Source organism: Choristoneura fumiferana, chromosome 15 (assembly GCF_025370935.1).
Source record: "Choristoneura fumiferana chromosome 15, NRCan_CFum_1, whole genome shotgun sequence".
Classification (NCBI taxonomy): domain Eukaryota; kingdom Metazoa; phylum Arthropoda; class Insecta; order Lepidoptera; family Tortricidae; genus Choristoneura; species Choristoneura fumiferana.
The window spans coordinates 5,554,898-5,567,689 of record NC_133486.1 but is presented as its reverse complement, the minus strand read 5'-3'; the positions used below and the strand labels follow the sequence as shown (position 1 = coordinate 5,567,689).

The following is a 12,792-nucleotide window of genomic DNA, read 5'->3' as shown; positions in this document are numbered from 1 at the left end:
AATAACAATAAGCAACTTACTACAAGCAAAATCTACATAATAATTTTTAATCATTTTAATGTATATAAAAATAAAAATCGATCAAAATAAATCAATAAAACAAAAAATATATAATTTTATAGTAATTCATAACAATAAAAGGTACACACTAAACTGAACAATTGTTTTAAACTGTTCTATTTCCTTTCCTCGCAATCCCCATTTTCTCCTCGACGTGTCTATCCACCCTCGCTGTACCGGCTCGGGTGACTATATGACGTCTTTGGGTAAAATGGCTTGTTTATGCTCTGTTGTACAAGCTAATATTATTAACAAGTCCATTTAGGAGATAAACTATCGTGCATTTCGATCACGTCCATCGTTACCTACGTTGTTCATACATAGGGTTAGTAGGTATCTAGTAAATGAACAAAGCCAAATTTCTATAGTCCATTTACTAGATTTTATTCCTATGAATGAACACGTAGTGTCCCAATACTAGTCAAAGAAAACAGAATCGTTTTCTATGCAGAATCTGAAAACACAACCTAATACGATTACGTTAACATTTAATTTTAGGAAAAAAACTATATTGCAGCCGACCCAGTAAATGAACAGACTGTTCATTTACTGGTTTTAGAACATTTGATAAGCCAGTAATGGAACACCTAAAAATATCAACTTAACCGCAAAATAGACTAAAGAGTACAATTTAGAAGGATTTAACTCTTAATCTAACCAATAGCTAAACTTTATAGTGGTATACATGAATAAGCAGTTCAAATGTTACTCCAAACATGCACTGTTCTTATTTGGGATCTAATATTTCCATACAAAACTTCAAAAGCAGAAATACGTGAACTTCAAACGCTGCCATGTTGAATTGGGTCGAATAATAAAATTACGATTGTTGCCATTGCATAGGAAATCGAGTTGCCGGTAAGAAAAAAAATACGACAGTTGGTGGAAATGCTATATTGCTTATTTTAGGCAAACGTGATTTTGTCATTCACTGGGGGGGTTCATTCACTGGAGGGTTTACCCTACTCACATTCTTTCTCTTTTATACAGCATACACTTCAACGCTGGAACTCCTCAATATCTTCAGGAGCGTTTTAAGTTCTTGTCCTCTTTCGCTCTGCACAATTTATTTCTTACGTTCCTCCTTCTTCCTCCAAATTCTATCATAACTCCTTTACTGTGACTGCATTCGTCTTTGGAATTCTTTTTCTTTGGCGTTAAGCCAAGCGAAAACCTCCTATAGGCTCACAATTTTCACTACCTAATCCCAGTCTTTGATCCTTCTCTATTCTTTTTGTTTTTTGTTTATATTGTTTCTTAATTTCCTTTTTAAATTCCTTTTAAAAAAGCGGCCTCTTAAAAAACGGCCAAGTGCAATTTCGATTTCGTATATGTTAGATCTTTCAGCTCATAGAGATACGAAATAAGTATATTTTTAGACAATGTTTTAAAAATCATTACAAATTAAGTATTATTTTTTACAAAATCCGGTATACCAAAATGGAGATAAAAGATTGAAGAACGATAGCCGTTTGACTAATAATTCTGTCTATAGTACAAAGTAGGAGATACGATTGAAAACTTGTCAAAATCGATAAACCTCGGGTAGCCTTTAGCACAGAATATATATAGTACTGACGTACAGAATGGCCACGCTCCGCCCCGCCGGTTCGAGTTACCCCGCCCTCAAGCGCAGATTGCAGGAAAACCGCAGGAAAGCAGTCGGGTGCCGCACGGCACTAAGTTCGGGAGCAATCATTTTGCGAAATCGTAACGGACTTAGATCGAGGATATTCTGGCAGAACCAGATAAGTGCACATATTTATTTTTTTATACGGTTTAGCTAGATAAATAAAGCAAAAACATCGAGTATGCCTATTTAACTTTAAAAAATTGCACTTATTCGTTTTGCAGAATACCCTCGAATATGTAAGATTAACGATTACATTAATTTGCACATATCTATTTTAAGCCATACCTACATATGAGTACCTTTAAATGTCATTGGTAGCACTTATAGTTAATATACGGTTTTGAAATAGTCAGCTGTGCAGCTTACGCACACATTACGCGTGTACAGACATCGTCGTGTCTATGTAGATTCAAGACCGCGTATTTTGTACGGCGTGGCCGCCTGGTGCTTTAGTTTTATGCGTCATCGTAACGGAACCAACTTTACATATAAATAATATAAATATACGGGTCAATTCACCCAATTGACTGAGTCCCAAAGTAAGCTTAGCAAAGCTTGTGTTATGGGTACTAAGCAACGGAATAATAATATATAGATAGATACATACTTAAATCATATTAACCCAAGACCCGAGAACAACATTCGTTTCTTCATATAATATCTGCCACGACACGGGAATCGAACCGGGACCTCAAGCTTCGTAGTCAGATTCTCTAACCACTAGGCCATCTGGTCGTCTAAAATATATAATATAATATGTATATATGATAACTGCATTTAAAAAATGTTCCAAAGTAGGATTGTAACGGACTTCCGTAACGTACAGCCGCCATCAGATATTTCGGAGCGGCCAGGGTGGTCAAAAGTATCGGCACATGCACTCTATTATTAAGTTATTACAGTTCATGTTTCGATATTTTTGATCACCTTGGCCGCTCCGAAATATCGGGTGGCGACTGTACATAACACTGTGTTTCTTATACACAGGGTGTATTCAAATTCTTCCGAAAGTTATTGGGTTAATTTATTGAACTCTCAAAGGTTTTACATTTGAATTTATGACTCAAAATGTGTTCACGCCTTTTTTTTGTATATAAATAAATCCATGGAAACATCGTTATTATAGAAAAAATATATAAAACATTTAGTGAGTATTGGCCCATATCGGCTCGCATGTTCCTTAATTTTTTTTCTGAAACAAAACTAACCCATAGAACTCCACAGAATGACCGTTTAAAAATTTCACAAAATTACGGTTTCGGCGGGACAAATTTTATAAGTATCAAAAATTATGACGGGGATTACTATTATTTAAAAAAAAGTGAGTCTTCAGTTGAACCAACTCAATCACCTGAAATATATCGGAAGAATTTGAACCTGTAAGAGATTGATTTACCCACATTCTCCTACCCCATCGGTCTTTCTCATTACAGTACCTACAGTCTACCTCCATCCGTCGCGGCAGGCAATAACTTACTCCATCCGCGGAATGAGGGCGGACGCGCGTTACTTATGCACGCGCCCTTAGTGGGGATCACCTTGCGGCGAAACTGATTGAATTCAGCGCGTAGTGGCGGCGTGAAGAGCGGAGCGGAGCAGAGAGCGGAGCGGAGCAGAGAGCGGGGCGAGAACTGAAGCGGCCAAACGATCATGTGATTCTTTGATGTAAATACGGTTAAATGTTTCATGTAATCTGTTTGGAAATACATTAACTGAGTTTTCTAAGAATGATCACGTTCACGTATCCAGAATCATTCTGTGTATCAACAAACACTTGATGGCCGAGTGGTTTGACCTATGGCCTCTCAAGCAGAGGATCGTAGGTTCAAACCCCGGCTCGCACCTCTTTCTTATTTAGTAACTTAAGCAGCAACACTAACGACATCTATGTTTTAGCCCTTAACCTTCAACACTCCAGCGGTTAGTTCCAAAGTTATTAGTATAAGGCTGGATTTTTAAATGATATATATGTCGACAAGAGCGGAGAGGAGAGATGAGATGATAATCATGAATGGAATGAGAGAACTTCTGTCTAGCCGTCAGGATGCGTTCATGATGTATGTAGGTACTTGAGTGAGAGCTTCAATAATAACTTCTTTTGAAGCACAGTTGTTTTATTTCACCAGCCGATAATAATTAAATTACAAAACCAATTCAGAGTATGTACAGAGCTAATTGACAGGCGAACTGCCGGAATCAATAGCCAGGTGTTGTCGTCCTTACAGCCCGAAGTAGAATAACGCTCCGGCTAACGAGACCGACCACGTGCACCGCAACCGGTAGTTACGTCACACCATTGCGATGTTGTAATAGTCAATTGACAATCCTATAAGGCTTGGTTATTGTAATCCACGACATATATATGTATACCGCATCATATGCGACAGATTTTAATCAAACCGTTAGGCTACTACAGCTACTATCTAAAAAAATATACCTCGTTGAGCTTCTTGCCGGATTCTTCTCAACAGAGGTTTTTCCGAACCGGTGGTAGATTTTACTGACATTATTCATAAGTGCTTGTCATAGCCCAAATTGAATAAAGATATTTTGACTTTGCCAGCGTCGATCTGCATTACCTGTCAAAATTGACATAATATAGCATCCGCTTGTTCTTGTGTCTGTGTCCACAGCCTGCTGGTGCGTTACATCGCGTCGTACATTATTCACCGGACGAGAACCACTTTTATTTGTCCCTCATTGCATCTCTCATTCACCTCGCGTTACCAAAAGTCATATAAGTCATATGATGTGATCACGTGATCACTTATTCAGCTTACTGTAATCTTGGATAAGTTTATGGTGAGGGTTATTCGTTTATAGTTGCTCAAATATTTAGGGTATAAGGCTGTGTTTAAAAATGTGCGAGGGTGTGTTGCGAGGAACGTGTTTCATTAACCAATAGAAACGCTTCATTTATCTATCCTCGCGCAGCACATCTCTGGTGGAAACAGCTGAGCGGAGCGAGGCGAGGTAAATGAAGTGTTTATATTAGTTCATGAAACACACATTCCTCGCAACACATCCTCGCACATCTCTGGTGGAAACGGAGCCTTAGACAGAAAAAAAATCTAACACGTTTCTTCACATGTGATTCAGAAGGAGCAATGGAATGAAAAGGCTAGTTTTTCGTACAAATGGTGATGTTTCCTATTTGCAAACAGCCTGCCCCGAAACTTAAAAAACTTACGAACCTATCCTTAAAAATTAGTCAAAATCGGTCAACGATTAAGGCGTGGTAATCTTTATCGCCGCTTATGTTTATCGGGAGCGCCAAAGTTTGCATAATTTTCGCTAATCATACATATTTTTTTCCGACTGATACATACAATTTTCCTGGTTATGGTCATCGTAGCTACTACAGTACTACATGTACTACCAGCAGAAGGAGCGCGCGCACGGGCACGGCGCAGCACCATCACTACGGGCACGGACTCATTTACCGACCTTGGGCTTCATGAGAAGAAAATGTGTACGCGCAATGACTCATTTACCGACCACGGGTTTCATGACAAGCACATTAAGGTCGAGGGTTTTATTTGGGTTGTTGCAACCAAGGTAGCCTGCATGTTACGACTGTTTACGAGCAAGTGTGATGAAAAAAATATTTCACTTATGTTCAGTACAAAAAGCCCTATAAAGTTCAGCAAATGTTAGTGTTCATGAGAAAAAATTAGACAGTTTGGGATTTAACTATTTAACAGTACTTCCTATTCGGATTTTGATAAAAGAGTAGAACGATATTAAGCGGTAATTAATCGAAACCGTCAAAGATAAGACTTCAACAGGAAACAGGAAACATGATAAATAGTTTGGCCAGTACCCGTCATTTTTGTACAATGTACCTATGTCTATTATATTACAGCATCTGTTATCGGTATTAACCGGCACTCTGTCTAGTAACCGAATAAAACTTATTTTTACCAGACTGACTGAAGAGGGGTTATTTAAGAGACCCCCACACTACCGTCTTTCAAGCGTCGTCGCATCGTGCCAGCGACGTCGACGACGCGGCACAAAGACCTTTTTCGAGCGTCGACGCGACATAGACGCCGCGGTACACTAGCGTTTCTCTAGCGTCTTCGTCGTGCCAGCGTCCGCGCAGCGTCGACGCCGCGGCGACGCGACGCCAGCGCTGGCCGGCTGTCGAATGCCGGGATAACGCAACGCAGCGCTGGCGTTGTGCATTGTAGGTACTTGTTCGCAAAAAACGTTGCGCTGTTTAAGCCCGGGGTTTGGCAGCCGGCCAGCGTTAGCGTCGCCGCGGCATCGACGCTGCGCGGACGCTGGCACGACGACGATGCTCGAAAGACGCTAGTGTAGGAGCCGCTAAGCCATAAAATATTCTGACCTTTTTAAATGTGATTCCGCACATGAATTTCAAATGACTTTGAACCTGCGACCTTTTGCTCGAGAGACCATACATCAAACCAAAAAAAAATACAACAGTTTCCTTAATTACCGCGTTTAGTTCCGACTATTACGTATTTCGTTATAAATTATTGAAAGTATTGCTATAAAACAACCCCTACGAATTCCCGCGACATGTGCTTTGAATGTACAAAGTTTGTTACTGGGTGCTCGAGCGGCCATGTGTTACGTTTACCTACAGTTGAATGTAAGTACATAATAATCACGGAACCAAAGAATAGTCCATTGTTGAATAGGCCTGGAAGTAGGTAATTATGGGCTGAGTATTGGTTTAAACAGTCGAGTTTGTGAGTTCGTTTAACAAGCAGCCAGTACTGTAACGAAGCGATGTTTGATTAAATTACTCAAATTAAAGTGCTGTTTCACCATCCATTGATGAATTTATTTGATGGATAACAGTGATGCCGTCTCTGTTTGTTTTGTTTGAATAGACGGAGACGGCATCACATTTATCCGTCAGTTAAAATTATTCAATGGGTGATGAAACAGCCCCCTAGAAAAGTTGAAAAACTTCCGACATTGTCATTTCAAAGTTCAATATCACAAAAACGGCTGAAGCAATTTTTATCAAACAAGAGCTATGGACTTATGCCCTAAGTTAGCACAATGGAATCCGAAATACGCAAATTCACCAAAAAACTAAAATCTGATATAGCTCGAAAATATTAAAGTGGTAATGGGCGAGCCACATCGTACGAAGAACAGATAACCGTTAGGAGAATGGTTCTAAGGTGAAGGCCACAAACTGAAAGGCCAAACGTTTGCAGGCCTCCCACTAGGCGGACTGATGTTATCGCGAGAGTTGCGGGCAATCAGTTGATGTAAGTGGCGAGTAATGGAGTTCTAAGGAGAAGGGAAGAAGGAAGAAAGTGGCGCGAGTTGTGGTCCATTGCGGCGCTCTAAAGCACAGGCCTGTATTCAACAGAAGACGTCTCCTGTTTATGATGATGAATGATATTGATGCTGAAATTAAAAGCTGATATTTAGTTGGAAACTGTTCGGCTACCGACTCGGTACCTCATAAGCAGAAACCTTACAGAACTGCACTCGTAAAGCCGACGAACTTGATGTGGTGGACGGCTGAAAAGTTACATTTGAACTTGGTCTGAACTATACAAACGTTATTTCTGGTGGAACCTAATTAAAATGAATGTATTTCTTTATCTGTATAAGTAAATAAATAAATATCACGGGACAATTCACACCAATTGACCTAGTCCCAAAGTAAGCTTAGCAAAGCTTGTATTATGGGTACTAAGCAACGGATAAATATAATTATATAGATAGATACATACTTAAATACATAGTAAACACCCAAGACCCGAGAACAAACATTCGTATTTCTCATACAAATATCTAAGTATAAGTATGTTTATCCTTCGCCTAATACTCATAGTATGTAGGTACAAGCTTTGTTTAGTTTAGGACTAGGTTAATTAGTGTCAATTGTCCCATTATATTTGTTTGTTTTTTGATTTATTAATAAATGTGTTTTTTTTTCTGAGTTAATATCAAAAATTTGACAATTATACATACCACAAGAAAAGATTCCAGTTTTGACGATATTCTTTATGGACCATATTGACAGTAAAGTTTATCTTGTTATTATATTTCAAAATGTGTATTTTCTGGTACATAATAAGTAAACAAACACAATTGACAAACATTACACATAAATTACATAACATAAAGACTTTTGTGAAATAGATAAAAAGAAATTCAAAACTATTCAATGGCTGGGGCAGGCATGTGCCCTGCTGGTCTTGGCTAGTCCATCCGATTGATCGGCATTTAAGACGTGCGCCTCCAATGCACGCACTTTTTTGGATGGGTATAGGTACGAGTAGGTATAATTACAAGTTGACGATACTTTGTACTCAATAAAGGTAAACTGTACGGATACGTTACTAATTAACGTATGAAGAGCATTTCTTGTATTTTATGACTATAACACGATTATATAATACTTACTACATCAGCATCACATAATTACAATTCGTTGAAGAACTGAACTCACAGACATAGCTGTAAAAATATGCAAGTTGAAATAGCAATTGGCGTTGGGCAGGCCACATCGCTCGAAGGACGGATAACCGTCGGGGAAGAAAAGTCCTCGAATGGCGACCACGAACTGGAAGACGAAGCGTTATTGGCAGGCCTCCTACCAGGTGGACTAACGACATCGTGAGAGTAGCGGGCAACTGGTCAAGTGGCGAGTTGGCGCTCATTGTGGCGTTCTGAGGGGAATGCGTTTGTTCAGCAGTGGACGTCTTCCGGCTGATGATGATGATGATGATGACAACGTCTTTGGCAACCTCTATGTTCACCTGCCAGCAGACCTGCTGCCGACGACGGTGGCAGTCACAGTAGGTACACTGCGTGTATTTTTGTTTTAATCACAGACTTTAAGGGTTATTAGTAAAGATCATATTTAATAAACACACTTTCATATGTTTTATTTTAAAAAAATAACGCAATGTGTCATGATCACTACTTTGATTTTATTCAAAACTCTGCACTTGCTGATGTGACAGCTGACACAGATCCGCTTTTTCCTCGTGACAGATAAACGTATGTGTACAACTCCTTGAAAAGTTCAAAAGCTGGTTAAAGCTAAACTTAAAATTAATTGCAATATTACTTCGCAGCATTAAAACCAACCTCTGGTTACTTTTGCTTTGTACAAAAAATATACGCTGTTTGGTCAATTATCCAAGTCTCCACTCCGTAAGACATTCTATGATTAATATCCTATGATCCCCAAGTCTTGTCTTTACATCGCTCTTTATAATCAGGATTCCACCATCGTCTCATCTCCTTGTATGTAGTACGCGTTTCAAGCATGGTCTGATTGTTGAGGGCTGCACACAGTCTGCATACGTATTTATTATAGTGGTAGGTGTAGAGGCTCTTCCACCTGAAGAATTCATGGTAGGCTGCCGGGGTCTTAATGATATGCGCCATGATAGAAGCCAGCTCTTTAGGCTCATGCTTTCTGGCGTCAATGTACGACCCGAGTGGCAGAAATCTGTGAAAACAGAAAGAGAAATTCTATCATCAAGTTTCTGTTAAAAAAAATATTTTTAACACGTACTTTTGCTGACTGTACTTTTTGTTGACGGTACAGTCGAATTCATAAACTTGTGAGTAAAATTTGATCAAAAATATCTGAACACGCTTCTATACCTTTAACAATAGAATCGATTTCAGATATTTTTGATAACATTTTTGCTCACAAGTTTATGAACTTGACTGTACATGCATTGTCATCCAACTTTATATATACCAATACTAAATTTCAAGTTAATCTGACCACTGAAAGTGGGTGAAGATGAACTTAAAAGATTTGACTCACCAACAATAACAAATTTCAATTAAATATCTTTTAACTTATTTATTTTATTTATTCATTATTTTCACTTAAACAGCCTTACAAAACGTAATATGTAAAAAAATATCGATGTGACTATCTTGTTCCAGAGTGCGTCTAAAATTGTATGTGTCTAGTTTGGTAAATTTTGGACTTTAGCTGTATAATTTGGAGTCATTTCAATAAATGTCACATAAATAGAATTTAACAAGTAGTTCCTAAACTCTCTGGACTATTGAATGGGCAGGGTTTACAATTCGTACCTCAAAGCTTTAGCTCACCATAAAAAAATGCTTTAGGATAAGTATTGTATGTACCAATCTACTTGTTTCTACTTAAAATACAATGGCATCTACTGCATCTACCGTTCCTGTTTACTGATGCGTATAATTACTTTATAATTGTTATGGTACTCGAGGTCTATGCTTTATCATGTCTCATCAGAGCAATGCGTGGCCTTAAACAACTATAGTTGTATATCGCATTTCAAGGATTTGAATATCTTGACAATGCCTTCTCTTTACGTTTTGGAGGTGGTAATATTCGTAAAAAATAATCCAGCGTTGTTTAAAAAAGCCAATTACACTAGCGAACGTTTGGGGCAAAATTTTAGGGAGGATTTGTGCCCAGCTCTTGCAAAAACTGCTTTGATGCGTAAGAGTGTATGTTCTCTTGCGATAAGGATTTATAACAAATTACCAATAGAATTTATACTATTACCAATACCACTTCTGAGACGTAAATTATTAACCCTGCTTACGAATAAATGCTATTATTCTGTTCTCGAATATTTAAATGATGACCTAATAAATTGTTTGTAATTGTTTTTGTCTAATTTGATTTTTTTTCTCGTATACCTATCTAATTTAATGTTCAAAATATAAATGTAATAGGTTAAGATCTGGCTTAATAGCCAATGTTTTTGTATGCCAACTGGCAAAACATAGTGCAACACGAAAAAATGTAACATCTCTGTATTTATGCAGCCATCACCTATGTTTCACAAATAAAACACTTTTGACTTTTGACTTTTATCATTATTATGACGGTTTGTTGCCTAAATAAAAAAAAATACAATGAAAAACCAGAAAAGCATAAGGCTGGGAATCGAACCCAGGTCCTCGTCATTATGTAATATGTTCTTCACCATAGGTAGGTATACACCCACCCAAGCGATTGGCATAATGTCTACGGCGAAATCATTCAATGGGTTCACGTAATTATTTTCAAACAGAGAATTTAACGAAGGCCAAGCTTTTGACAGACCTGGAATAATTAGCTGCTCCATAAACAATCGGTACAACATCATCGAGTAATGCATTTTTCACTTTCTCTGTGATATAGTCTTCTGCAAAAGAGTTTTCAAACGATAGATAGAAGAAGTAGGTGTTTTTAAGGAGCTCAAAGCATTGAGAATCGTTTTTTCTCGAACAGCTTAAGTTTCCACATTTACCATACACATCCAAAGTTAAATTGTGATGGTGCAATTCACTTTTAAGCTTTTCAGCATACTTTTCTCGTTTACTTCTAGTATGGCAATGTGAAACAAACCAAGCAGCTGCCCTGGTTTTATTTTTAGACGTTTCATTGTATTCAGGCATGTCATTGTCCCAAGTCATATCAACACTTGGTCCCACTATATGGCCACTTGTATTTCTGATGAGCATATATGGCAACTTGATATCAGAGTTTAACTTATACGTCGCTGTCCAGTTGAAAAATCCATCGAGTATTGAATCGCAGATCGGCTGGTTGTCCGACGATTCCATGTTTAAAAAAATATATTTCTGGTGATTGGACCTCTTTTTTGGAAGATCAGACGCATGTACACGCTTAAGGTTGCGTCCGTTGAAGATTATAGCGTCAAACATAGTTAAATTACCACCGAAAAAATCCCTGTGGGTGGTAAAGTAACAGTTGGAAAAATGACATTTGCTTTCGAGAAATATTTTTCGTCCAGTTTTCCAATAGCTGAAAGGGCTAACAGTAGCATTTGTCCACATTAATATGTATTTCTGGTTTTCTATTGTTGACTCTGTTGTTGTTTTAGCCTCTGGGCTATGATATATATAAATAAGTATACATATACTAGTGACGAGTAATAACCTCTTGGGGTAGCATTTCCATACATGCGGCACTGAAGTGTATTCTGTTTCAGGTTCATGACAAGATCCCGGAGTCATATTCGATATTCGATTGTTCTGGAAAATAATATTATTTTGTATGTTCATTATCAGGAATCTGTAATAGTGCACACGTGATAGAGTCCTGATAGCCAAGTGGTTAGGAGAACCTGAGTATGAAGCTTGAGGACCCGGGTTCAATTCCCGGTCGAGGCAGATATTGGTATGAATAAATACGAATGTTTGTTCTCGGGTTTTGGACCTTTAATATGTATTTATCTTTATAAATATGTATACCCGTTGCCTAGCACCCATAGTACAACCTTTGCTTAGTTTGAGACTAGGTCAATAGGTGTCAAGTGTACCATGATATTTCCAAAAAATTGTTTTCGTGGTAGAATAGGTTAGAAGCGGCAGGATCAAATAAATAGATAATAAAAAAGAAATATCCATTATGTGTTCTGACCATTTATATTTCAATCTCACCGGAGCGTTTTGTTGTGTTCATCAAAAATGTTTTATCGATATCAACTCGGCCTATATTCGTCCGACTTCTGGGGCACAGGTTTCCTCTCACGATGAGAGTCCTTGGGCCGTAGTTCCCACGCGGGCCCAGCGTGAATCAGGAACATCACACACACCATTGAAATTCTTTGCAGGAGCGTACAGGTTTCCTCCCGACATTTTGCTTCACTCATGGTAAATTATAAATGTCATCTCACATATAAATTCCGAAAATTTTTGAGATGCAGCCCGGGCTTAACCCGGACCATAGATCAAACCACCATGGTTTTAAAAATAATTCTAACCACATTGTATTTCTAGGCACAACGCACGAGTGATTAGAAGAAAAACCAATGTCAGTTTTCAAATATTTTTACAAACCACAACGCTAACACAACGAAACAAATATAAATATATCGTTCAAAAAAAACAGCAAGTTAAACTAATTTAACACCGTCTTAACTAAAGAAATGTTTTTCAAGTTTTTGTTTTACTCACTTTTATTAAGTTAAATTTACTAGTCGAATTTCGCCCACATTTTTTTGTAACAAATTAAACAGTGATAATCCTATGTACGCACATTAGTCTAACGAAGATAAACTGAACTGTGTGTTCGCTTCCACATTTGACTATGGAAAGAGCGCGTAATTATCGTGCCGATTACACTATTG

The 12,792-nt window shown here is 38.0% G+C and overlaps 1 protein-coding gene across 2 annotated transcripts in view; it reads right to left on the bottom strand.

Annotated features, from left to right (window-relative positions):
- LOC141435924 (alpha-(1,3)-fucosyltransferase C-like) overlaps window positions 1–12,789 on the bottom strand; it is a 24,626-nt gene extending 11,837 nt beyond the window's left edge. Inside the window, exons 1-3 of one of the 2 annotated variants that reach the window (XM_074098763.1) lie at window positions 12,620–12,789; window positions 10,761–11,695; window positions 8,022–9,152 (exon numbers count right to left, since the gene is read on the bottom strand). In XM_074098763.1, coding sequence (XP_073954864.1) covers window positions 8,876–9,152; window positions 10,761–11,677 — 1,194 coding nt within the window. In that variant the 5' untranslated portion in view covers window positions 11,678–11,695; window positions 12,620–12,789 and the 3' untranslated portion in view covers window positions 8,022–8,875. Of the gene's footprint in view, window positions 1–8,021; window positions 9,153–10,760; window positions 11,696–12,619 lie in introns of those variants that run through there. The other variant, XM_074098762.1, reaches the window with a different exon arrangement.
- Window positions 12,790–12,792: the final 3 nt, after the last annotated feature.